Genomic DNA, 27,785 nt, shown 5'->3' with positions numbered 1-27,785 from the left:
TAAAGTCCCAAGGACCTTGTTATAAAAGGTGTTCGACTGTAGTTGTAACATTAACACTGAACTGAGCTAAAATATTGATTGTTAATACCGAATACGACTAAGAATAGGGCTTCATGTTGGAGACGAATGTTGCATTTAGTGTTGAATAACGACAACTGAAGACTCTGAAAATTAATGTTCATAGAATAGGTCACAAGGCGCGGGTTTGCTCTTGACATATGATATTTTGTTTGTCCGTCTCATTGATTGGAATAAATACCAGTCAGCAGTCTGTCTGGTCTACTATCGACACTTACAGTTAGTCTCCTGCATTGTTATCCTTATAACTTTCCGGAAATGTCGCGGTTCACTAACTTGTAGTTGGTAGAATACGATCCATGCATAGGCGAAGCCCTTTTCCATTTAAATGCCCTTTTTTCACCAGCGCTTACCCCCCCCCAATACTTTGTAAAGAGTGCCCTTTTTATAACAATTGCCCTTTTTTCTGAACAAGTGCCCTATTTAAAAAGAAGTAGTGCCCATTTTTGTGCCTTGCCGTTCCGGGTGCCTTTTTTAATTTCACGCATGTATCGTCCTGAATTAAAAGCACCCATACTAATTTCTGTTAATAAACAAAAGCGTGTGTACATTTTCACCACGGATATGCAAGTGGCCTTTTCAAGGAATTTTTTTTACACCCCTCCAATAAAAATGACCGTGCTACGCCGCTGCATTACTTGCTATTAACCCATGTCGCCAAAACATGGGGTCCGCTCAGAAGTGAGGGACTGCTCTGTAAACCTCAATTCAATAATCATTTGCTGTTCCTGCATTTTGTTCGTTTCTGATAACACCACAACTTAAAAAAAATAAACCTTATCTGTTCATGTTTCAGCACAGTGTATTACAGTGTAATTACACTCTTCGAGAAACGGTGAAAATGCATGCACAACCTTTGGATCACGAAACACTTTTCGTCAATAACACTCTTTTATTTCCAACAATCTGTGAGGATTTGCGGTAACACCTGGAATATTAAGAATTTCTTTTTGAGAAGATGTGCGGTTCTGAAAAGAACCGGTTGGTTGTACATTGTAGGACGATCATCAGAGCATTATACTGATCGAAACGTCAAATTTCACAACCAGAACAATTTCAGAACCACACACCTCAAAAGAGATTCTTAATCTTCCACATGACTGTTATTACCGCAAACCAGCACTATACACTAGGATTCATTCTAGGACGAGGTTACCCTTTTGTGGGAGGCAGGTTACCAAATACTTCTAAACAGCAGCAAAAATGGAATCCGACGCAAAGGTATGAATCACACACACGGATCAATGATTTGAAAACAGCATCTTTATTTTCGACATTTTTACACAATAAAACATATCAAAGTCAAGATGGTCATCATTGCTCTAAGAAATCTGGACACCTGTAAAAATGTAGTCATATAATCATATTACTTTTGAACGCGTACACTTTCATTGTGCAGTGTGCTAAGACATGCGCAACACAATCCAATAGTGCATTATTTCATCTTGTTCAGATATCACACCACACTGAAAAATAAACAAAGAAAGCAGGCCCTACGATCACAGCAAACGGAACAATTATGATTTACAAAAAAACACCTCAACTATAGACTTTGTACAACTCAACTAAAATATAAATACAAATTGAAGACCACACTGTTAAACTTTTTGGACTTTTCGTGCATACAATGAATGGTGAGTTAAAAAAAAGAAGAAATTGATCCGGATTAATATTTTTTTCTTAAAACCAATCAAATTTGATGCACCAATTAAGCATGTTTTAAATGATTTTTTTCACTCATTTGAAAAAAAATTACTGAAAGTGATCCATGCTAACAGATATTATGCAAGTTTTACTGAAAGAATCTATTTTTAAGTTATCTATGGAATACCATTGGAAGCTATTGAACTGAGTGAGAATTACAGATTACACACGGGCATTCAAATACAAATCAGATTTTAATCATTTGAGTCAAGACTGAAACAATATATTTACTGTCAGATTGTGGGTTTTGAATATTTCGAGGAACAAGCCAACCCTGTATTTCCTGTTAAATTGTTGGCGATTTTTGTCTGTTTGCCTTTGCAAGTCTTTATTCATTCATGGAGTTGCATGGGGAAACGTCGCTATTTCACTGTACATGTCTTTAAAATCTCAGTTCGTAGGACAGTGGTCAGTGGTGGACAGGTGCAATTTGTGATATTAAATTAAAATAGACATAACTTGCGAATAGAGAAAGCAAACTAAATGACATTCTCAGTTACTAATAACATTATCCCAATGGTATATTTGTGAAATGGAGCAAGCCACGTATTAAAAAATTCTATCACTTTTTTTGTTGACTCATCACCCTGTAGACTAATCCAGGCACGTGACCACAATACACACTTGGGGCCCCCTTCAATGGCGAAAGCAATGTGTAAACTGCCCCGCGACGGATTATCTGAACGAAAGGTAGCACACTGCTTCTGCCATTAATGGGGGCTTTCGTGATAGAAATGACGCGTGCCCAGATTGGCCCATATTGTCCTTTGCAAAGGCGATGGATTATGACGTTCCACACAAAACTCGAGACAGCATGCTTGACTCATAATTATAATCTTCTTTGTCCTATCGCAGCAAAATAAAAAAAAAAAAACCGTCCATACATTCTGAATTAATAATAGCGAATTCTGCGTGAATAACATTGAATAACATTCTGTGTAAATACGGAGCAATACAATCCTTGATTTAAAATCACAGTATTGCGGGAAAAAGAAACACAAATTTTTGCTAAGATGTCACAAAAACGAGGCAAATTATTTTTTAAGGTTATGCTCGCCGCATGACAAGTCGAAGTACCGTGAAAAACCCTGATTTTTGCTAGTCTGTCCGCAGTTTTTCCAAGCACGATAAATTCATATAAATCGTTTCTGCTTAACCATAACAAGCTTAACCGTACAAGCATATCATATGGCAAACGTTTGGTTTGGTCTGCTATAGGGCCACCGCAGATATTGGTCCTGCGACAAACTATAGGTAAAATAACATGCAATGGCAACCATTTTGAAATGGTTATCTAACCAATATTTTGTCTGCTGACAAATCTGCGATGGCCCTACAGCCAAATATCTTACATACTCTGACTGTGCGTCAAATGCCACATCATCAAAGGCACAAATCCTGCACCTATCTGCCGTACTACCGTCATAATACATCTCCACGGAAACTGCGTTGTTGTCATGGAAATTACAGACATCTTTCACAAGAATTAAGCTCGTCCTGCATGCAGTACTGCAATACAAAATAATAATAATAATAATAATAATAATAATAAATCAAATTGAAAGTTAAGAGCGCATGTATTTTTTGGGAATTTACATTTCAGCTTCTTTTTTTTCTTTCTTTATCTATTTATATACTAGTTCGCCGTAAGACTGTGTCATACGTCAGCTATCCAGAATATGAAGGTTTAAAAGGTTCTGCTAGATACTTTTGTGACGGTATTCTGATGAAGTGTGGTTTCAGAAGGATTCAATATACGCATTACAATAAATGATTACTTCTAAAAAAAAAATGTAAAAACAGACGCATAAATTAACTGGTATTAGGAAAAACGCCAAATATCCCGTATTTCCCCCCACTTTTTTAGGTTTATATTATAAACATTCTGGAAGACTATTATTCCATGTGAGGGTAATCCAACAATTAAACAGTTTTAGAATTCAGTACTTTTGATTCAGAAAGAACCGTTTGTCTGCAACCCGTCCCGGATAACCGCATGCATAGTTAACGATAGATTATTTAAAATCCTCGCCTTCAATTCTAAAAAATCAGCTTTTTAAAAATCTACTGTTCATGATTTTTATTAAATTAAAATAATGTACCTTTTTCTGGATCCACTTGTTGAGTTTCTGTTCATACTTTGAGATGTCGTTGTCGTATTTCGACAATACGTCCATGTACTCTGCAGCCAAGTTTAGACGGGCTGTAGGAGGAAAAATAGACCATTTATTTATTTATTTACTTATACATTTTTTTTTTTTACATTTCGTTACCTTGAGGGTATGCCCAAACAATTTAAAACTGGTTTCCAATGGGGCCCTGCATAATCATAAGAAAAGTGACATACACTAGGAAAAAGTGCATAGGTGAAACAGACTACACACATCAATACTTGTAAAAATACAAGTACTTTGGAAATATTTAAACAAAAAAAGTTAGGCCTATACATTCATTAATGTAAACAAGTTGGGAAAAATGGGTTGATAATTCGACCAATGATGATCGAATTATCAACTGCCTAAACTCTTGGGCAAACTCTTCCCAATAGTAATGGGTATATGGGTAAATTACATTGCCCAACAGTATTTTATCCAACCTTTTTACAGTGTACAATTGATAAGGTCATACTTGTTTACAAAAAATGGATTTGTAGTCATGTGATGCCAAATAGCAGCAACTCTTCCGTTCTGCTCTACATGTATCTCGTGAAATATTGGTGTTTCGATTCCGTTAAATGTGTGGAAAATAACACACAAATAAAGATGCTGAGATGCTTGCTTTGCCTGTCGGCAACCAACCGGCAAGACGTCACGGGTAGCATTGTCTATCGGCCTACTTCAATGTTTGTACTGGCAAGCCATCGTCGCCTATAAATTGTTCCTTACGTAAGGATGAATTTTAAACGTACGGGAGTTATCAGCAGTGATAGTGAAGTTGATGGTCTTTGTCACACATTCTGTTGCTAGGACAATCGAACACGAACAGTTCATATTCTCCGTGGACGATCCATTGATGAGTAACATCAGAAACTCTTGACTGGAGCTGATGGATCTGTGCTCGGTATACGGCAGACTGGCGCACGGCGGGCAACGGATCTCATCGTCCACCACGAGAAGGTTTTCCTTCACATCGGCCTGGGCCACCAGGTACATGTTAAGTGGCTGGTTGGTAATGTTCAGGGATCGGAAGAGGTTGGATGGGCGGGTTTTGACCATGAGTTCGCTGTCTAATCAGGAAAAAAAAGTCAAATGGCGGTCAGTATAAAATTATAGAATCTACACTGATGGTTATCAACGAATTAAGAGACATGACGGTAACGACTTATTATGGCAAATTGTTTCCCCTCTAGAAAAGATAACAGAAATGACAAAAGGCTTCCCAGGCCAATCTGCCGGGGTTTTTACCTATTACGCCTGCCTTTTCCAACCAACCTATAAGCTGCCAATGGCCATGTTGCCTCCAAATGTACGCCATATTCCAGCCCAAATGCAAGCAGTTACCAGGCAACATGGCAGTGTTTGCCAGTCGAACTTCCAACATTAATGGTCAGTGTTATGATTTGCCAACCACACCGCCTACTAATTCAAGCCATCATACAAGCAAAACTGCCGAACCATTGACAAGCAAACCGCCAACCGATGCCAGCTAATCTACAACTCTTTACCAGCCACTTTGTACACTGTTGCCTGGCAGTCTGCCAGCCTTTGCATGCGCACCAGTCTATCTGTCGGTCTATGTCAGCCAAACTGCAAACTTGTATATGGTCAGGCTGCTATTATTTTGATAGCCATATACTGCCCGTCAATTCATACGAGCCACCTTGCAAGCCAAACTGCTTACCCTTCCCAGCAAGTCTGCCAGCCTTTACCAGCCAGTCCGCCGGCCTTTGCCGGCCAAACTGCCATTTGTACACTTCAGTCTTCTGGCATTTGACAGTTACCTGTCAGCCAATGCAACCCATCCTACTTGCCAACTGCCAACCTTTCCTTTACCAGCAATTCTGTCAGCATTTGCCAGCGATATGCTTTTACTGGCCCACTTGCCAGCCTTTACCAGCCACGCACTGTGCTCATCATTGCTAGCCAATCTGTTAACCAGCCTGCAAGTCTTTGCAAAAAGGTACGTACCGGCATTAAAATCAGGGCACATTTTCCTGGCGCAGTTGTCTTCCAAAGCCTGCAACCTGCAAATAAATATACATATTAGGAGTTTTAATACTTTGTTTTCAATTACATTGGTGACTTGTTGACAATCAATCTAGAGCTGATTAACGCCTCCAGAAATAAAGTCAATTAACAAGCAAAGTTCCAATGGAGGCAACTGAACGAAGAATCAGACAGTAGTAGGAGTGTGAGAATTTATATTTATGTATCAGTTGAGAAGAACATTTACAAACATTGCAATGTTCAGTATTATATGATAACTATGTACGTAGTTTGAAAATATAGGCTAGAGTTTCGTTGAAAAATTTATGACTTTATAATAATTGCTCTCCTGAAAATTACAGAATGATGTTATATGAATGTTTTTGTATCATTATACGGGGGATGGGAGACGGAAATAGTTTGTCAATGATTCGGCGTATACGGAATCACTGCCTGTGGTCAGTTCTCACCCGTCTCCGGAATGTACACATTCTTCATTCTTCCAGCTGCAATAAGGGTCTCGAGCATCCAAACAGCTCTGGCAGGTTGCATAGTCCTGGCAGTGCTGGAATGGGATCTTGTAAATACCGTGGTCGGTGCCCACAAAAACGGCTTGAGCGGAGTCACTCAGCAGCATGGTCAACACTGGGGTCTGTGTTTTAATAATGAAAATATGGTTGTGCTTCGAGGCCATAAAAAATCGACACAGAAAATGTAATCTACATGCAAATTTCTTTAGTTTGTTGACTAGATCCATGAATTGCGATGTGGTTGTGGAAGCCCACTAAATGTTTTAGAATTAAATTTCCAGAAAAGTTGAGACTTGGGAGGAAAATGCCCATTTTCCAATTTGGGAGAACAATTCCAAAAATTGAGCTTGAGTTCAACTCAGCCAAATAACGCTTGACTAAAAACAAATAAAGTATTGAGACTCGTCCTTCGAAGATAAAGGCCTGTTGTTTAGGGTTTCGTTTTATTCTTTTAAATACTTATTTATATCAAGGAAGCCTTTGTTTTAAAGCAAGTCAATTAACTGAAAGATCTTTTATACTAACTTTAACATGGTCATTCGTATTCAGGCTTATCTCCTCCACGACTCTTGCTTCGGATCGGTCTCCGTTCAAATAAGCCTTCAGCACAGTCCCATTCTCTGTTAAAATCAACAAAAAGGAAATTGATGGGGGAAACTGAAATGGATCGATCCCTGCCTGAAGATAACGTGAGAAAAGAATAAGCAAATTGACTGTTATTAAGGAACCAGAATGTAACGAGTAAAAGGCCATTCGACAAAATAATGCTAATTTATACCAAAATTATGTTCACCCATACGGACAAGGACTCTGATCGGTGACAAAAAGGCGATTGATGTCAAACGTTACTCTGAGGCAGAAACAATTATCTTGGCAAATGTGTAGGCCCTACTTGTGAATTAAAGCGCCGTACGGCAAACTACATAATAGTGATGAGACTCATGACAGCTCATTCATCAAACTGCTTATTAGTGACGCCAAAATCAACACGTTGTAGAAAACGATCAAATAGATGCTGAAAGTCTGAAACGCAACTTTATTAAAGGCGTTAATGCTGTTAACCATGAAATCTGTTTGGCAATGTCTTTAGCTGTTTAACGCATTGTAAAGAACGTCATCTACTTACCCGTTCCGATGAACATTACGTCTGTAGAACTGAAGACGTTTTCGTCAACGACGATCTGTGAGAAACGTTCCCCGTCTATCACCAACAGAGGGTTGCTTGGAGTGCTCGTTATGGGGTTCTCGTAGTGAAGATTATTGGCATCCGCAGTGTACAGTATTTGACCATTTCCCAATATTGCCACGAATTCAACATCAGAAAACCCGGATGTGTCTGGACACTAAATTGCGTTAAAAAATAGTACCCATTTTTAAATTTATGCCAAACAACTATCTTAAAATAGAAAGAAGATAATATGACAAATCTTAGGTTAGGTTGCCGTCGCATTCAAACATTAAAAACATGAGTTGCAGCTCCTCGAATGAGCGCACAGCCACTGCGGCTGGCTTTGAAATGTTTAAATGCGAGAAATATGAATCTGTGGACTGAACTTGTTAACAAGCATGACAGGTATTTTGTCGGTTAAAAAAACCCTTATTTACGTCCGGACAATCCGAGTTATTATACATATCGGTAAACATCAAGCAATTTTCGGAAACGGGCTGGATCCTGCACCGTGTTTAGTCTCAGCGGTGGCGGCTACCTGACCTCAGATTTGACAGAATAGTCGGCATCGATTGGTATGTGAACCAGCTGGTCTACAATATTCCGGGAATAAACCAGCAACAGATCACTCGTGTAGGATGAACTGGATTTACTCCACTAATGCTCCCCAAAGGCACTCAAATTGAACCTTTACTGATCTTCTCTTACCATGACCAGCCTAGGATCAGTAGGGTCCATGTTAACTGAGGTCCAAAGCATTCCATCGGACTCCTGATGCGTGAATTTACTCTCCTTAAACAGTAACTCAATGTCATCCATACGATAGGCGCACACTGCGGAACTTGCCAACCCTGGGCTATGATGATTTGTATTAGAAAAAAATACAAGACAAACAAATAACCGTCATCTTATATATTAAATTTTACAACTATAATTTGTTATTGATCCATATACATTGTTGGTTCTATCAATGAGAGCTTTGGGGAACTTCCATCAGCAATTTTGATATTGGAAAGTTATATGCCTATAATCAATGTCTCTGGACAGTAATTAAAAATAGTGTGTGAATATTATGACAAAAATGGAGCAGTGTTAATTATAAACCCACATGGGCTTACAATTTGAAAAGTATTGGCATACTTCTCAAATGAGGCAATCGCATGAAAAATTCACACGAAATAAAAATTAAAAATCACTTACGCTCTGGTTGCGAAAACAGCAAAGATCACATTGATATCATGGGGGGATTGGTAGATGTCCTCTGTAAATAAAAATGAACAACAAAAAGAATAGTTTCGAATTATCTGGAAAAATGAAACAAAGATTAGAATATCACATAAACTGTATTTTATTTGTTTTAATTAAGCAGTTTCAATCATGCACTAAAAAAACAAACCGGGATTGATATTGGGCAATTGCAAGGTGGATGTTATTATTTCCGAGGTTTAGGGAAACCATGTTTAAAGATAACTCTTGCGTGAAATTAGTGAACGTTCTTGTTATCGCTGTAATGCAAAGCCGAGCAAGTCCTAAATAAGGCGGGTGATTTAAGTAAATGCACAAACAGCATCAAGTGCAGATTTAAGTAAGCGCGTTAGGCACTTTGCATATTTTGAAAATACTTATATTAAAATATACGCGTCATTTTGCCCTGTATAATAATCCAGAAGGATCAATACCTAATACAAAGTTCCAATAGCATTCTCAGCGAACTCGGTAAATATATTTCCGACCAAATGCAGTGACTCCATTGCAAATTACTTAATGCTCCAAAACCACAAATATTGAATTATTGGAGAAGGTAAAGTAATAAGCGGAACGACTCACGTATTTCGTTGTAATGATAGGGTTCGTCTCCCTGGATGAAGCACGTCAATCGTGTTTTCGTGAAAGTTGCGAGGTTGGTGTCCAATAACACATTGGAGAACGCACGACCCCCTGTATCATTCTGAAAGAGAGTTTTAATCAAACTTCATCTTAGTGCCATTTCGCATTTGGTATATCCTCAAAGGATACACTTAATTTTCAACGATTTTTTTCGCCTAAACGATGTCATTTCGGGTAGAATGATTTCACATGGTACAGGATGAGTAAAAAAAAGCGGAACCCAAACCCCCGAAATTATAGTTCATATTTATATTTAAAAAAATATGTAGCACCAAGAATAATACTCACTGGAAAGCTAATTTCATAACCTACTTTAAGATGAAAAAATTACTGAAATTGCCCAATCCGTTCAAAGAATATCTCCATTTAAACACAATGACCCGAAAACTTCTCTGCCCCAATTCCGAAGAAGCCTATTATTGAATGTATGAATGATATGAGGCCTATACTGCTCTTATATCTGTCGCCATGAAAGTATTTGAGAAAATTGTATTGAATCGATTGAAGCCTCTTGTTACTAAATTTATTGACCCATTGCAAAACCAACCGCAGTAGGCCCTACTGAAGATGCAATTGTTTACAAGTTGGACAAATTGTATTCTCATTTAGAGGGTTCTAGTAATGGTAACTCTGTTCGGATAATGTATTATGATTTTTCTTCAGCATTCAACACAATGCAACCTCATCTCCTCATCCAACAGTTGTTGAACATGGATGCTCCCCATCAGCTGGTTAGGCTTATCCTTGATTTTCTTACGAATCGCAGTCAGTTTGTAAAGTTAAATGAAAATGTTAAGTCAAGATGCATAATCACAAACACAGGCGCTCCTCAAGGTACAGTGCTAGCTCCATTTCTTTGCACGGTACATACATCTGATTTTCGATCCAGTCACGTTGACTGTCCAGTGATTACATTTGCTGATGATACTGCATTGCTTGGACTAATTCAACATGATGACGATAGGCATTACAACGCTGAAATTGATTGTTTTGTTAAGTACTGTGAGGATAATTATCTGATACTTAATGTTGCTAAGACTAAAGAACTTGTTATTGACTTTCGAAAAAAGAAGAGTGAGCCTAGTAATATTGTGATCAATAACATCTGTGTTGAAAGGGTTCATATTTATAAATATTTTGCATTATGTTCGATGATAAATTGGGTTGGAGTGATCACTTGGATGATGTAATGAAAAAGCTTAACTCTCGCATGTATTATCTCCGTAAAATGAATGCTTTTATAAATAAGGTCAAAAAGGAAATTCTTGTCACATTCTATTGCTCAGTGATTGTTTGACGGGATGGGGTGGGAATGCCTTGAAAAAGGATAAAGGTATGATTGATCGGCTAGTGAGGAAAGTTGAGAGGATGACGGGGTTGTGCTTGCAGTCGGTGGACTCTCTGTACCGGGAACGAGTGACTGGTATGTTTCGTCGTATTTTGGACGACAAAAGCCACCCACTGTGCGCTGAGCTTGCAGGTCATATTATTCCTAGAAGTGGGAGAATGACACTGCTGGCTGCTCGCACCAATCGCCATCTTGATGACTAGACAGTGGGTGACAGGTACAGGCTTCTCCTTCACGTGCATTGTTTTTATCTGGTATCTGTAAATTTTAACTAATGTATTTTGTATTCAGTGTACTTCCCTTTTTATAAGCTTTGCGAGCATTGTAATTTCTTCATCTGGAGATAAATCAAGTTTTCTTATGTCTTCTTATGTCTTATCCAAAAGGTACGATTTCAAAAATCGTCGTCACAATTGTCTTCAAACATCACCAGCGATAAACCTCAGTTTGAAAAATAAAAAATTGTCAACAATGTGTGATTTTACAAATCATATTGTTTGCCTAACCAGGGTTTTTAATAAAGATATTGTGTTCTACTGTTGTTGACTGTTGTTGAAACAAGTGTTCTGTGTCATTTTCTTTGTTTTTCCAAATTTACAGTCAAAACACACAATAAATTGCCTTTTTTTTTGGACGAGACAGGTTAGGGTTATTGCGTTTAAATGGTGATATTCTTTGAAGCAATTTCAGTTTTTTCATCTAAAAGAAGCTTATGAAATTGGCTTTCCAGTTATGATTATTGTGGTGCTACACATTTTGTTAAATATGAAATTTATTTTTGGGGGTTTGGGTTCCGCTTTTTTTTTTACTCACCCTGTACCTCTACTGCATCGCACATGTGATATAAGCTTAGGGTTGGTTTACATGGGCATGGTGCATATTCTGTGTTTAGTAGCCCTAACCATGAGTGGCTTTTAAATTTTAGACGATTTCCAGGTATTTTTTTGTTGTTGTAAATACCAGTAGGCCTACTTTCAAAACTTTGAGCGAGGTTTTTCTCATTAAATCGGTAGGTTTGTTACCGATTAAATAGCACTACCAATGTTTTTGGGGATTTTAAAACATGTAAAAGCACAAACCTGGGTAAAGATTTATGAAAGTGGAAACAAGTTGTGGTATATAGTTAAACACGTAAGGGGTTGTCGGGAGAAGTTGATTAAAACCGAGAAAATGTCACATTCCTATTTTACCTGACACACTACGGCGACTCTCGAATACACGACTCTCTCGTTGACAAACTCGGTTGCAATCTCGCGGAAAAAGAAGTAGACATGTCCATTGTAGTTGATGGGATCCCCAACAAACTCTGGATGCGGCGGACCTGTTGAAATGAAACTGCACTGATGATCAAACAATAGAAGTCTTGCCAGTATTCATGATGCAATACAAACAAGTGAATTTATTGTGCGATTTGCAAATTTATTACGTTGTCCTGACAAGCTTGATATGAAAAAAAGGAACAAAGAAACAGACGTGAAACTTATGATTCTTTATTCTCAAATTTCCTTGTGGATTTTGAAACGAGGACATTTTTATCGAATTATGACGTATGATACGTTTAAATTTTCATTATGCAACCCCTGATACTGGATCAGAAACACGGACCATTTATATTTAGTTGTTTTATTTGAATTTTATTATATTTCTCCACTGGCTGATATAAAAAATATTACAAGATACACAGAATCTCAGATTAAAAAATACAGAGAATTTACGATTTCAATAAATTGTTAAAAAAAGAAAGATTTTAAGCCAGTGAGTGGCAAGATGGAACAGGTGACTAGTGCCAAGACCAAAATGAAACTAAACCTGGCGGGCATGTTTCACTTTGTTTCATCTCATTTGCTTATTACGAACGTGTGGAAAAAAGTTCATTGCGTTGTCATAATATTTCGTGTTTTATGCATCTCTTTGACACCAGGTCAGCGTAGACTGGTATTTTGTTTAAACCTTACCCCTTTATGTTTTTAATCTTTGACACTGTATCATTCTACCTACCGTTATTGGACAGTACACTGGCATCGTTCTTGGTCTTTAGTTGCACCTCAATACCAACCACATTCTGGGAGGAGTCATTCTGCAGCATCGATTTGACGATAGCTGGTCTGGCCAACGACCCAGCTACCAACTCCAGCTTGGTACCAACAAACAGATCTAAGTCTGGAAATAAGTATTAAACCGTTGAAGCTTATCAAAATTAAACCAAAGGAAGCAACAAGGCATCATTGGACATTCCAACTAATACTTTCTTTGGGAGGATTGGGATGTTTCTTTAGGGTCGTTACATCTCCTTCATATGATGCAGAAAAGAATCGTGTTATCCTGTAAATATTTACAGCTCACTCTTAGTGAATGATGACTGTTAAGGCCAGAGAATTTTGTTGCCCGTCAAATCAAGTACATAGTCTTAGAGGGTAACAAAACTACAAATATCTTCTGTGCGGAGGAGTCCGTTCTGGATACTTTTTTAGGGCGACTTTTTTAGGAAGATTTCTCAAACACCATGCGCTCCTGTCAATGGTTATCTTGTAAAAAAACAGCAAATGTGTTGGTGGTTTGCCTTGTGTTGGTCAACATATAAGCTATCTACACTCTTGGACAAATTCTTCCCAATAGGTGGTAAATTTTTACCCGAATTAACCAAAAATAAGATAACTTTAAGCAAATTACATTGCCCTACAGTGTTTTACCCATTATTTATTACAGTGTATAATCCAAGGTGACTGATTGCTGATGGCCCAGTTTTTATCATTAAATTTTATTTTCTGCAACTAAATGTTGTGATGTATCACGCCGGAAGTTACATGTAAATCGCATAATAACAAATAAGTTACTGTTATTCTTTTCAGTGAGTATTTCTTGCTTTTGTCTTTAATTGGTAAATATTCAAAGTATTATTTTTTTTTATTTAAAACACACTTAAAGTCCATAAGTCCATACCGTCATCAACTTTAAACCGTCCCTACGAGAATACTTTGGTCCCTTTGCTAAATCATTCTCCTAGCTTTTATTTTCCATACTGAAAACCAACCAGAAACAAAAAGTGCAAATTCACCCTTATTGGTACATACCTTCAGTTAGAAACCAACCACTAGAATTCTGGTTGTGGGTAAAAGGCACAATGCTCTCGGAGGTACTTAAGGAGAACCGGGATTCTACATCTGAAAGCTGAAGAGAATCGGTCTTTATTTAAAAACCAGAGTTGAACTTTCTGTGCCATTTTGTAAAATTAACCCAAAGGTTGCAATTATTTTAGAACTTTTAAATTTCAACGTTTTCTGAGTCTTACTTTGTACCCTCTTTTTTGGACAATCTCCTACTTTTAGGAGAACAAGAAGAATAAATTGCTCAAGTAATTCAATACAACATAGATTAAAATCGCTAATTTTCGGTCTTTTGTCCCCTTGCATTATACAAATGTATGTACAAATTGTATTCGGCTTTTCCAAGAACTTGTGTTTGTTACCATAAGCTGTTTTAAACTTTGTGGCATTATATTTTCTACCAGAGAGGAGAACATTTTTTTGGCTCATTGACCTAATAAGCCCCGCCTTGTCACTTCTATTACATTGAACAGCAGAATGATGGATATTTTATCCATGTTATATCACATTGAACAGCAGGAGCAAAGTCAATGTTGATACCATTCTATAGCACCTACGTTTCCAATGGACCTCTGTTGGCAATAGGGATGCTTGCTATTGGTGCCACACTCCAGCAACACACTGCTGTTTAGCAGGGGATGGATCACGCGGATGTAGTTATTACACTGAAATAAAATACCACAGCAATCTAATGATAGGCCTATTTGATTATAAAGCATAAATTGATTAATTCATACATGCATTTATTTCCATATTGTTTACAATGACTGTACACAACATAATGATCCTCTGATCATGATTTGAAGTCATAGGCGTGGATTCACGAGAATGGGGGAGGTTTTAAAATTCTGCATTTTGGTTCATCAAAGTCATTTAGAAATTTTACAGTTATCTGATCTATACTTTATTTGGACTTCAAAAATATAGCAAGCATTTTAATTAATAACTTCAATCCAAAATGAAGAAATCAATTTGGTTGTTTTCAAAAATGAGAAAATCAACAAACATTCTTTCATTGGATCAATTACAAATAAGTATATACAAGATTGCGGAAGACTTACATAATCGCAAGTCTGAGCCACCGTGGTCGGAATGGAAACATAATCAAGCTGCAAAATAGAATGTGAAAGAGTCGATTTTAATTTGAGCAACATTAATGCGATACTTAATAGTGGTTTTGGCAGAACCCCTTTTTTGTACCACCCCAGTATCATATCCTTCCTTCTATACCCACTTGATCCTTACCTACCATCATCCCCTCTCTTTCCCTTTGATCTACACCCACATTTCGTAATCCCTTGGTACTTAATCCGTCTTTTGTGTTGTTCCTTTCACCCCTGTATTCCTGTGTTTCCCCCATTATGTTTGTTTCCTGTATACCACTCCCATTTGCCTCTGAAAAAGGTCCTACGACCGGAACATCAGGTCATCTTAATTTGTTTACATTTATTAAATTGTAACATTTTAAAGTTTTACAAAGTTAGTATATTATTGTTTACATCGGTCGGTTGGTTGGTTGCATTGATTGCATTTTTGTTTTACCATTGTAAGGTCGGCAGTGTCAACGGAGAACAGTTGAGCTTTACCCCCCACGAAGAGTTGATCATTGATTAATACCAGAGTACGGTAGTACTTGCCGTCGATGACTGAAGCATTGGGTCCATACGTCATGAGTGAACCAGATACATCTACAGATAATTACCAATCCAGTTTAAAATTATCGTGTCTTGCATGAACACCTTAAGTATTACATTTTGGCGATTTACTAAGACTATGAAACCCGAGGCAGCATGCAGTAGCCTGCAATGACTAATACTTCGGTTTATGGTCTCCCGATCATTAGGAGGATGTCAATGTCTTAACGTTACGTGAATAAGCTAAAATATGGTCTCATAATAGTGTTTTACATTCCTAATAGCATGGGCTCATATTGAGCTTCAGCTCTCCTACGTCAAGGGCTAGCCCTAATTTCCTGAAACCGAAGCCGCAGACGGAGCCGATGTTTTGAAATCTCCAAAGTTCTGCTCAGGCAAGTCAGAATGCTTAGCAAGCTTCTAAAACATTTTGTCTTGCCTGAGAAGAAATATCGAGGCTCTAAACATGGAAAGCCTCAGCCAAGAGACAATGGTAGCTCCTGGGAGGGTAACATGCTCACTGTGTTCTGATTGAATCCTACAATATAAATGCATTGAAACCAGTGTTGTAGTCGAGACTGGATAGTCCGAGACCGAGACCAAGACCGAGACCTGAGTTGCGAGACCGAGACCGAGACCGAGACCAACCCCTTCAAGGCGGACCGAGACCGAGACCGAAATGGTCCGAGACCGAGACCGAGACCGAGACCGAGACCGAGACCGAGACCGTTGATAATAAATAACAATAATCTAAATAAACAACAAGACACTAATTACAGCTGAACAGTCTGTCCTTGAGATGTTGATGTTCATGGGGATGTAAAGGAAGTGATTGAAAGTTAGGAATCTCTTGTACCTGCTTAATTGTGTCATGCGAGTGCTCTTCGTGTTTGCTTCATGCCATAAATTACAACATGGCAACAGAATTTGTTATTGTCACAATCAATTAAAAAAATTGGAAACAACCTAATTTAAAGAAGGGGAAACCTTATTTAATGAACTCAAAATATTAAAGATATATTTTTTTTTTAAAATTTTTTAACTACTATAAAGTGTAAATCTGATGAAGAAACTCTAACTTAGGAGTACGACAATTTGGACTAGTTTTTGCAAAACTTGAACATGTTGAAACTTGACAAAAGTAAAAAGTTAAAGGGGGATGTTTCATCTGTTATAGGAACTCGGACCCTAAACTCCACAGCCACCCCTTGGTTTCAGCAATGACCACTAACGGATATTTCAATGCAACTTTAATTTTACATTGGACCTCCTTGTAAACCTGATTCGAAAAAAAATTTGGAGCAAGAAAATATTGATTTATTTTTTAAAATTTCAGTCATTGAATAAAGATTTGTACATGTAGACCAAAAAAATGAGAGATGGTAGCCAGATATGGATTGGTCTGCCCCCCCCCCATCCCTCTTTATGATTCTCCTTCCAACCCTGCATGTTTGTGTGTCCCCTACATGTTTGTTTCTTGTTCCTCTGTCATTTACCTCTGAAGAAGGCCTGGCTAAGGCTGAAATGTAATGCCACTTTATTTTTGTTTAATGTCAATAACGTTACATATACTATAGAACATTGATGAACCATATTTGCCTGATCTATCTTCTGTTAATCTGCCCGCCGTCATCATTGTCATTAGCCTATTTGAGAATATGGCCGACACAATAGAAGGGTGCTGTCACAAACTGAATGTGGTGGGCGAGATGTACCTTTAGGATTCATGGCTCAGTGCCCACGCCTCTCTGTGTTTTGTACCGTACCATCGTTTCGCCCGCATCAGCTACTTTGCTGGGCAATTTACTTGAATATTTTAGTGATTAACAAGTATGACATATTGCCAATATATTAATAGCTTAATGTGATGGCCGTAAACAGCATATAGCGATTAATGAAACACAATTCTTTTCGACTCATGCAAATGCAATTGACATTTAGGAAGGAGACGAGGCAGGCAATTAGACTCTATTTTTTGGGTGACTATGGCAGTAGCTCAATTTGTGTTTATCACAGATGAAAAGATGAATACATGGCGAGTCAAAAAGAAAGTGACCGTATGATAAAAAAAATGGCATGCTCCATTTTGTAAAAAAATATAATTGTTATTGAGTAGTAACTGTGAACATTTCACGTAATTTGCATACTCTATTCCCAAGTCGTGTCTATTTTAATAAAGAGATCACAGAATTCAGCTGTCCACCACTAATACCAATTTAACGGTCTACGAATTGATGAATATCCATTAATAAATATAATTAAAAAAAAACACGTTTTCCCGCCTCCACGAATAAAGGAAAAATTGAAAAGGAAAATAGAAAAGAAATCACCAATATTTCCAGGGAAAAAGAGTTGAATTGTTCCCATATTCAAAATACAAAATCTGACGGTAAAAATAATGTTTCAGTCTTGATTCATAAGATTTAAATCTCAGTTGTATTTGGAATCAATGAGGATGGCTATAAAGTGCTTGTTTCAACAGATCATCCCACAATAATAACGAGAAATAAGAAGAGGAGCAATGGTTATTGGACTATGCCTCACTCACTAGAAAGTGTAGAGAGACATGTCCATTAGCATCACACTGCAGTCACATTTGCCGTAAACTGATTCTTTACTTAACCCTAAAAGGGCCGGGAGCGGAGTCCGCCCCCCCCTCACTTTTTGGCTGGTCTCGACTCGAGACCAGCCAAAATATTGAGACCAAAGGGGACCGAGACCAAGACCGAGACCACAGCTCCCGAGACCGAGACCGAGACCGGCAAAAAGTGGTCTCGAGACCGAGACCGAGACCGAGACCGGTCTCGAGACCTACAACACTGATTGAAACCGTGTGGGCCGACGGGGCTAGGTATACGGGTACTTGTGATTTTATTTCCCACGGTATAACGTTCAGTGTGTATCATACGTCCAATCCTCCTCCTCCCTTTACCATGTTGCTTATCACCTCCTAATGTAACTACATCTTTGAAGACAACATTGTATTAAGATCACACGACACGACAACCTCGTTACTACGGTGTCGAGCAGTACGCTCCAACAACTACCTGCTCTCTCACTCTGGTACTGGATCATCTACATATCCAGCAAATTATAGGCTCCCCGTGGGCGATGTGTTCTGGCGCACATTATAATCTGGTGGTAATACTAAAATTCACAATTTGTCTGTTTTTGGTACTAAATTTAATAGCTTGATTTGAAAATTCATGCATTGAAAGGCTATGTCATGTTATGGTATGTACGCACGTGTAGGCCTACGTGAGTCGAACAATTAACATTATAGTCGGATAAGATTTTTGAACATGCAAAATGATCCAGTACCACGGGTGAAGAGTTTGGGAAAGGTCGGGTTTCTTCTAGGCATAAAACAAAGCGAAAGTGCTGATTGACTTACTGGACAAGTTGTAGCTCAACAGGTATGGGGTAGAGACCTGACGCAAAACGTTCTCGTTCTGGGAGTAACAAGCGGGTAGATAGGCGAGAAGAATGCCAAGTACCAGCCAAGACACGCGGTGGGGAACTGACATGATGCTAAGATGTGATACTGGTGCCAGGCAGACTGCAAGGTACTTGTATATCACTATACATTTGTAATGAAAGAATACATGAAGGAAACTTTCACTAAAACATTTAAATAATGAAATTCAGACACTTTTGCTCAGCCGTTGCATTGTAACCATAGTACTAACAGGTTCACTTAGAGTTATGTCATTGAATCTTCAACAAGTTACTAGTTAGATTGTCCCCCTGATCGACGGACTTTCAATTAATATGTTAATTTTCAACGAAAAGGTTATGTGCTACGGTACTTATTTTATTTTTGCAAATAATTTTAAATGTAAAGAATATAATCCAAGACTAAACGTGGGCCGATGTCTTATTTCATAAATGAATAACTTTAGTACCACAATAACGATTTAATATGCAAATTGGAGTGAAACTCACAAAATCATACAAACTAGGATAAACAAGGGGAAATTGTTATTTGAACAGTTAAACTGCTACAAATAATGTGATAAGCTCCTATTTCAAAGCTGCTTAAAAGGTATTGAAGCAAATCTTGTTTAATCTTGAACAAGAACTTATCATATGTTGAAATTAAATCGCCATAATTAATTTTAAAAAAAAACTCTGAATAACTACACATATACATCTTCAACTAAGTTTTATATTGTTGAGCATATATTTCTAAATTTTACCTTCATTGCAGCCATTCCCAGACTGCAAGCAAAAGCAATCTTCAATAGACAAATGTCAACATGACAAGCATGCATCCTTATTAGCGTTCGAAAAAAAAAACCGGTTCCCTGTTGGTCCGCGAATGAACTCAACCATGAACTTGCAGGCCTATCACAAATCTGAATTTAGTCCTTAATCGTGTTTTGTTTATCTGAATACGGTATCACACGTAAGCCTACTTACCAATTAAAATATGGTTTGCAAAAAATACTGAATCCTTCGTCCCACTAAAAACAACCTGAACATTATCAGCACATGAAGACTTCTGTGCACGAACTTGCGCATTTGCAGGCTATCGTATTACTAACACAATATCCACCAAAACGAAGCATCCATGCGTGGCGAACGCTACAGGAGAACATTTGTGTTTCTACAAATGGGTGGGATTTTTTTCTTAAAACGATTGTATTGAATTATTCCTTGTTGCTACAACAAACGCCATATTGTGGGAACAGCCATCGTACGTGCTGTATCCATGCATGGGGCACATGCGTGTTTGGAAGAGGGGGGAATTGTATCGTCAATATGAAGTCACTAATTGAGCATGGCCATATGGGTTGTTGCTGTTAATCGTTTTGCCTGACCATAAAACTGTAGGCTAGTCATTATGAATTTCCGTATTCATGTAGACCTTAATTCGTTATATACAAGCCATGTTATTAAAAGGGCAATGCTTTTGTACTAATGCATGGGATAGGCGTGGGCAGACCTTGTGTGCGTTCACTGTTGTTGAGGTTGAAAAAAGGACACCCTCTAAGATGACCACCGTAACTATCTTTATACCTCAGTGAAGTCGGCTGCAGACTACAAATGTAGTCCAACCAGCCGTAGATTAGCGCGCGTTCGTAGAAACTCAGTCGAGCTATGATTAACTTTGGTTTGTGATCAGACTGGACCCTAGGCAGTACTATCTGAGTAGGCCCGGGGACGCGTCGAATGAACCACAATATCCACATGGGTGGTTGATCAAGAAAAGTCTCCAAATTATTACATTAACCCCTTGTCAAAACTAAAGAAATAAATAGGTAAAATAAATAAACTCGAGAATGAAATTTGTTCCTTTTAACTGCGTCTGTTACGCGAAATCATGATACGCCTTTGAAAAAAATCACGGTCATTGTGAAGCTCTTGCCTTCAGATCTACTGCACATGCGTGGTTCCATGAGTGATTTTTACAAAGCCAGCCTCGTCCCCAAAAGTAGCTTTACTTTCAACCTCGTTTTCAATAGTAACCCCTGGGTGGGAAGCCGCTTCCTGTATCCTGATTCGATACAGCAACAGCCAGTGATGAATGGATTTATATAGTGTACTTGGTGTTGTTTTCGTCGTGTTATAAGTAATTTAACGTTCAATGTGAACTATTACGACAACCTCATAAAAATCCCCCTTTTCCAGTCTGCTTATATAGGCTGGATAAGATTATAACATGTTAATTTTCAAGAAATCGTGTCTTCGGATCTCCCGCCGTGACATTTTTTTTGATTTTGTGTTTACCAGACACCCGTAATAAATACAAGGGCGGATCCAGGGGAGGGGGGGGGGCCAAAGGGGGCCATGGCCCCCCCCCAAAAAACGAAACAAATTTTTTTTTTTTTAATGTGACATCGCAATAAAGGCAGGCAATGAGTACACCACCATCTTTTCCTCAAAAAAAATGGTTAAAGTGGTCAGAAATTGCCTCAGATCGCACCACAGAGCATCTAGAATCCAATTTTTTTTTTTTGGCCCCCCCCAAAATTGTGTTCTGGATCCGCCCTTGAATAAATACTGATTTAAAGCACACCCAGGTACCATACTATTCCTAATTTATTATAATCAATGTGCAAGATTTTTGAACATGCAAATATATAGTCCAATGCCAGGGTGACTTCGCAGGTAGTAATGGGAGCGCACTGCTCAACACCATGGGGACGAGGTTGCTACAAAGCAGTCACAAATCCGTGCATGTGCAGTTGAATACGATGACGTCATTTTTGAAGTTGTGGTTTTCCCCTTTTTGTCCCCACACGAAGTATTGTAAACTTTTACCTTTTTTAGGGATGACAAAGGACTCTCAGGCTGTGGTCTCCACGCATGAATGCCTCACAATAGTCGGCATTGTCCGCACCACCCACTGTCTGGCACCAGTCAACATGTGAAAAATATTAATACACAGCTACTGCACTGAAATATTCGTGTAGGCTGCCTATATACTCGTAACTGTGTATGGGTGTGTGCTTCATGCGGCTAGGATCACTATTTTTTCCTACGTTACATATTACACGGAAATATTTAACCCAGGGCCTCTTACATACTTCTTGACGTTTGGAAAATAATCATTCGAATTGGTGATCCCAAAGCTGTGGAAGACGTACTCCCAGTGATTGACCATAATTCACTTGGTAAGTAAGAGGAGTTTGGGTTATTCTTTGACAGCAAAAAACCAAGAGCATTCACACTCAGATTTTAGTAGCTTATGACGTAGTTTACAAGTTCAGTAGTATACAGATCCTTATCAAAGAACAGGAAACTTGCATTTTGGAAAGTTGGAAAGCGGAATGCGTGATTGCCCCTCAAGTTGGCAAAATGAATTTCTCGAATACATTATGTTATGACTTTGAATACGAATTTGAAAAAGGTCGCAAATCAAAATGGAAAACAGAAGTACAAATTAAATACTGGCATTGCGTATTTAGTATGTATTGACGAAACAGTTGTGTCTGGTCTTGCATTTATTTCCAAATGTGTAAATTATAGGGGAGGGACCCTGTTGTTCATGAACTTCATTTTGATTTATTTTGATTTCATTTATTCGCATAATTTTGGAATTCTATTTCATAACATTCGTACAAGTCTTCAGATGGTTTGCATGTTTAAAGCTATTTGAGAGACATTGTGATGGTCAAAACACAAACAGGTTCCATCAAACAAGCAATCACATGATTATTATCAATTCACTGGTTAATGTTTATATTTCCAGTATCAAAATTACATACCTGAAGATAGTATTGCTTTTCCGCAGGGCACTTCATCTTCGATAGTTTTATGGTAAAACCTAGCAAAGGTCTTTGAATTGGCAGTTTTTATGATGTCTTGAAGGGTAACTCCATAGGCAAGCCTTGGAACCATAGAAGTGGAATTACTGCGTTAACTGTGAGCATTAATGGAGGGATCTTTTCCTGCATCATGTATACACGCAGTAATTCCACTTCTATGGCCCTAAAGGCTTGCCTATAGAGTTGTTGCAAATCAATGGAGCATTCCTTTGATAAGTTATTGCCGTAAAAACCTCGCTCTTTTCGACATGTCAAAAAAGAAAAATATTGAGGAAAAAGGCCTTTTACGTTCGACATTTATATACGTGAAATTGAAAGATGTCAAGTTGTTTCTCCTTATAAATACACGTTTATTCTACGATTTTTATACTATTTCTTTTAAAAAAATGCGTAGTAGACCATGACATAGCAAATTAGAAATATTAATAAATCTGAACATCAGGAAAATTTCATTACTATTCAGTTTTTTTGCATTTTCGTCACTATGGCCTGTGCCGAGTTTCATCTCATTTTGCCAGGAAATGTGTTTGCCACTGTTTCCTGAGATGACCCAAGCGGCCAGGTGTAGGTTGAGAATCGGTTGTTGTGGTTGAGGTCCTGGGCAATCTTCTGGTAGTTTGATTGGGTTGGCGATGAGCATGTGGAGGTAGTTGTGGGAACTATGGTCGAGCTTTCCACATAGGTGCTCTGAGAAGGCAAACTGGTGATTGGTCACGTGAGACTTTGTGCTTTGTCCAGAATTCTAGAGAGCAAACAAAACAGTGGAAAAAAATAAGTCGTCATATCTGACCATGACAATGAAAAAAATTAGCCACATCCACATTGGGATCTGTTTGCCAAGAAACGTATAATAATGTAATTGATGATGTACATAGGATGCAAACAAATCAACGTCTGGTGTATACAATTTGGTCAAATGATGTGTGGTTGGTACTTTTGTTAATCCTTTTTAAGAAAGAGTACACCAGCAATATGGGTAGGGCATAAATGAATGTTTCTTTTGATGCACTAATCATGAATACATTTCACAATGTCACTTTGGTGCCAAATGGTTCCACTGATTTAGGCATTATATGCAACTGTAGTGCTATTAATTGTCTGATTTGATTAGAACATGAATGACATTTTGGCAGAGAGTCGGCAGTGAAGTTACTGCCAATAATTCTAGCATATTAATATGCAACAGCTGTTAAGGCCACTTACCCTGGATGTAGGAATTGTCTGTTTCTGAAACAGCTCCCCAGCCTTCATTGCTGGCATCCGTGGGAATAACCATATTAATGGATGGTAATTTTTAATGAATGATTTGGCTTCATTAGAGGAAATAGCCGACCACCAACTGATTTCTTGGCTAATGTTCGTTTCAACTGGAATCTTTGCTTTACAAGTTTTTTCCTCATGAAAACCCTCAGGGTTTTAAGTAATTCAAGTTCCCGGAAGTGCAGTTTTTTCTTGTGGGAAGGCATCAAAGGTTGAATTAATCAAACCTATGACTTTGGCAAGTTAACGGTCAGTAAAAACTTCTCTTGGTATAGTTTGAGTTCCGTCGAATTTAAGCTTTTCGACTTTCTACTGTGGAACACTGAGAGAAATAGATTTTGAATCAATCTTAAACCCAAGGTAAATCAAAAGAGATTGTGGTTTTAAACAGAATTTTTCCTTGTTAACTATATCTAAAGGTTGGAAGTAAAGCACAACAAAACTACTATGTTTTGCACTTCCCTCTGCTGATGACGAATGTGTACAATTTCGTCAATTGAGATGATTTAGGTCGAGTTGATCGAATAATTATTGTGTCCTCTCGTATACACACAGGAAAAGGGGTTCAATTTAAAATAAAGAATACTGCAATCTTTGCATAAAACAGACCATTTGTTTTTTGTTGAATTCTCGAAAATTATGCACAATCGTTTTGAAACCCTATGGGCTTATCGTTTAAAACAATTATATTGTTTCGTCATTTGTTATTTTTTTAAATACTATATAGCGATATGCCGCGTTTCGCGTGGCACCCGCTAGCTGTGTGGAGGCGTAAAGTTTGTACTGTTTGCAGGTTTTAAAAAGTTGTCAGTTGAAATTTAAAAAATAAAGAGGTAAAAAATAACAAAAATCTCGGGCAAATCGGCCAGGGTGCGACTTGATACAATCAGCTGACCAGACATTTTCGTCACGCGTCTTCATCCTATAAATCCCCCTAAATATCCGAATTACTAATTAGCCCCTCAAGCACATCTGCTACAGAAAGCATATACCTACCGGAAGTGGCAGTCTAGCAGCGTATCCAGCTTCTGATGTGGGGGCGGGGGCAACCGCACATCCGCGAATAACTTTATGTAGACATTTTTTTTCTCCGGACACTTGGCCTCCGTAAAATAAAACAAACGGGTGGCGAAGGGGGGGGGGGGGGGGAGGAGAGGGGTGGCTGGTATCCATCTTCCAAATGGGGGCGCTCTTCAAAACTGATCATTAGAGTATGCATACTGCAAATTATATGCCCATTTTCACGGCGCATTGTAATGGTTTTTGAGCGGGTTTTCTTTTGAGGATTTATGTCAGAACTGTCTAACCATTTATTCAAACAATTGCTGAAAAAAAATAGTTGTTAAAAAATCCGCCGGGGGGGAGAGAAGTGCCCCCCCTTCTAGATACGCCACTGAGAAGTGAGAAACCCACAAATTGTGAGCGAAAATTTGACAGATTCATCAACGAACATACATGAGTACGCCCTCAATTGCAGGCACGGTGGGGGGGGGGGATGCTTCCCCCAAAAATGAAAAGAAGAAGGAAAAAATGACGTCTGTGGGAACGGTGCCCCCTAAAAATATTTGTGAGAAGGGTACATTTGTTCACTATTACGTAATATAGTGTGCATGATTGTAAGATGTTATCAGCGATCCCCATTGAAAATATGGTTACAACCCACCCCACCTATTGATTTTTGGAGGCCGAAGTGTCCGCAGAAAATGACCAGTCTTTACATTTCAGCACGCCTCCTTGCAAAAATTTCTGGATCTATATGAATACATTATCCCTTCGTCAAAACTAAAGAAATAAATAGGCAAAATAAATGAATGCGAGAATGAAATTTGCTCCTTTTAACTGCGTCTGTTACGTGTATACGCGAAATACGCCTATACAAAAATCACGGTCATTCTGAAGCTCACGCCTTCAGGTCTACTGCGCATGCGTAGTTCCATGTGTGCTTTGTACAAAGCCAACCTCGTCCCCAAGGGTAACTTTATTTTCAACCTCGTTTTCAGTAGTAACCCCTGGGTGGGAGACTTGCTTCCTGTATTCTGATTCGATACAGCAACAGCCAGTGATGAATGGATTTATATAGTGTACTTGGTGTTGTTTTCGTCGTGTTTTAAGTAATTTAACGTTCAATGTGAATTATTACGACAACCTCATAAACATCCCCCTTTTCCAGTCTGCTTATATAGGCTGGATAAGATTATAACATGTTAATTTTCAAGAAATCGTGTCTTTGGGTCTCACGCCGTGACTTTTTTTGTTTTGGTTTTTGTGTTTACCAGACACCCGTAATAAATACTGATTTAAAGCACATCCAGGTACCAGACTATTCCTAATTTATTATAATCAATGTGCAAGATTTTTGAACATGCAAAAAGTCCAATGCCAGGGTGACTTTGCAGATAGTAATGGGAGCGCACTGCTCAACACCATGGGGACGAGGTTGCTACAAAGCAGTCACAAATCTGTGCATGTGCAGTTGAATACGATGACGTCATTTTTGAAGTTGTGGTTTTCCCCTTTTTGTCCCCACACGAAGTATTGTAAACTTTTACCTTTTTTTTAGGAATGACAAAGGACTCTCCGGCTGTGGTCTCCACGCATGAATGCCTCACAACAGTCGGCATTGTACGCACCACCCACTGTCTGGCACCAGTCAACATGTGAAAAATATTAATACACAGCTACTGCACTGAAATATTCGTGTAGGCTGCCTATATACTCCTACTTCCGTATGGGTGTGTGCTTCATGTGGCTAGGATCACTATTTTTCCCCCTACGTTACATATAACACGGAAATATGTAACCCAGGGCCTCTTACATACTTCTTGACGTTTGGAAAATAATCATTCGAATTGGTGATCCCAAAGCTTTGGAAGACGTACTCCCAGTGATTGACAATAATTCACTTGGTAAGTATGCGGAGTTTGGGTTATTCTTTGACAGCAAAAAAACAACAGCATTCACACTCAGATTTTAGTAGCTTATGACATTGTTAACAAGTTCAGTGGTATACAGATCCTTACCAAAGGTAGTATATATACGGGTCTTTATGTGGTTCAAAAGAACAGGAAACTTGCATTGTGGAAAGTTGGAAAGCGGAGTGCGTGAATGCCCTCAAGTTGGCAAAATAAATGTCTCGAGTACATTATGTTATGACTTTGAATACGAATTTGAAAAAGGTCGCAAATCAAAATGGAAAACAGAAGTACAAATTAAATACTGGCACTGCGTATTTGTTACAGATGTGTCTGGTCTTGCATTTATTTCCAAATGTGTACATTATAGGGGAGGGACCCTGTTGTTCATGTACTTCATTTTGATTCATTTTGATTTCGTTTATTCGCATAATTTTGGAATTCTATTTCATAACATTCGTACAAGTCTTCAGAGGGTTTGCATGTTTAAAGCAACTTGTGAGACATTGTGATGGTCAAAACACAAACAGGTTCCATCAAACAAGCAATCACATGATTATTATCAATTCACTGGTTAATGTTTATATTTCCAGTATCAAAATTACATACCTGAAGATAGTATCGCTTTTCCGAAGGGCACTTCATCTTCGATAGTTTTATGGTAAAACCTAGCAAAGGTCTTTGAATGGGCAGTTTTTATGATGTCTTGAAGGGTAACTCCATAGGCAAGCCTTAGGGCCA

At 38.3% G+C, this 27,785-nt stretch overlaps 2 protein-coding genes across 3 annotated transcripts in view; one reads left to right on the top strand and one right to left on the bottom strand.

The window, feature by feature from the left end:
* Positions 1 to 1,358: 1,358 nt before the first annotated feature.
* Positions 1,359 to 19,076, bottom strand: LOC119742167 (semaphorin-5B-like). The gene is made up of 17 exons (XM_038218207.1): positions 18,993 to 19,076; positions 15,507 to 15,652; positions 15,026 to 15,073; positions 14,522 to 14,629; positions 13,932 to 14,028; positions 12,859 to 13,020; positions 12,051 to 12,181; positions 9,453 to 9,573; positions 8,826 to 8,886; positions 8,334 to 8,481; positions 7,584 to 7,800; positions 6,983 to 7,077; positions 6,398 to 6,579; positions 5,910 to 5,965; positions 4,691 to 5,008; positions 3,885 to 3,985; positions 1,359 to 3,291 (listed from the first exon to the last, which is right to left on the bottom strand). Exons 2-17 carry the CDS (start codon positions 15,633 to 15,635, stop codon positions 3,247 to 3,249), a joined length of 2,019 nt encoding a protein of 672 aa, XP_038074135.1. The 5' UTR covers positions 15,636 to 15,652; positions 18,993 to 19,076; the 3' UTR covers positions 1,359 to 3,246.
* A 2,862-nt stretch (positions 19,077 to 21,938) lies between these two features.
* The window catches only part of LOC119741654 (semaphorin-5B-like), a 28,973-nt gene continuing 23,126 nt past the window's right edge, over positions 21,939 to 27,785 (top strand). The window contains exon 1 of one of the 2 annotated variants that reach the window (XM_038217492.1): positions 21,939 to 22,218. The gene's annotated coding sequence lies outside the window, so the exon portion shown is untranslated. Of the gene's footprint in view, positions 22,219 to 26,751; positions 27,039 to 27,785 lie in introns of those variants that run through there. The other variant, XM_038217493.1, reaches the window with a different exon arrangement.

This window comes from Patiria miniata, unplaced genomic scaffold, assembly GCF_015706575.1.
Source record: "Patiria miniata isolate m_02_andy unplaced genomic scaffold, ASM1570657v1 HiC_scaffold_5, whole genome shotgun sequence".
Classification (NCBI taxonomy): Eukaryota; Metazoa; Echinodermata; class Asteroidea; order Valvatida; family Asterinidae; genus Patiria; species Patiria miniata.
The sequence above is the reverse complement of the archived record's forward strand: the minus strand, read 5'-3'. Positions and strand labels throughout refer to the sequence as shown.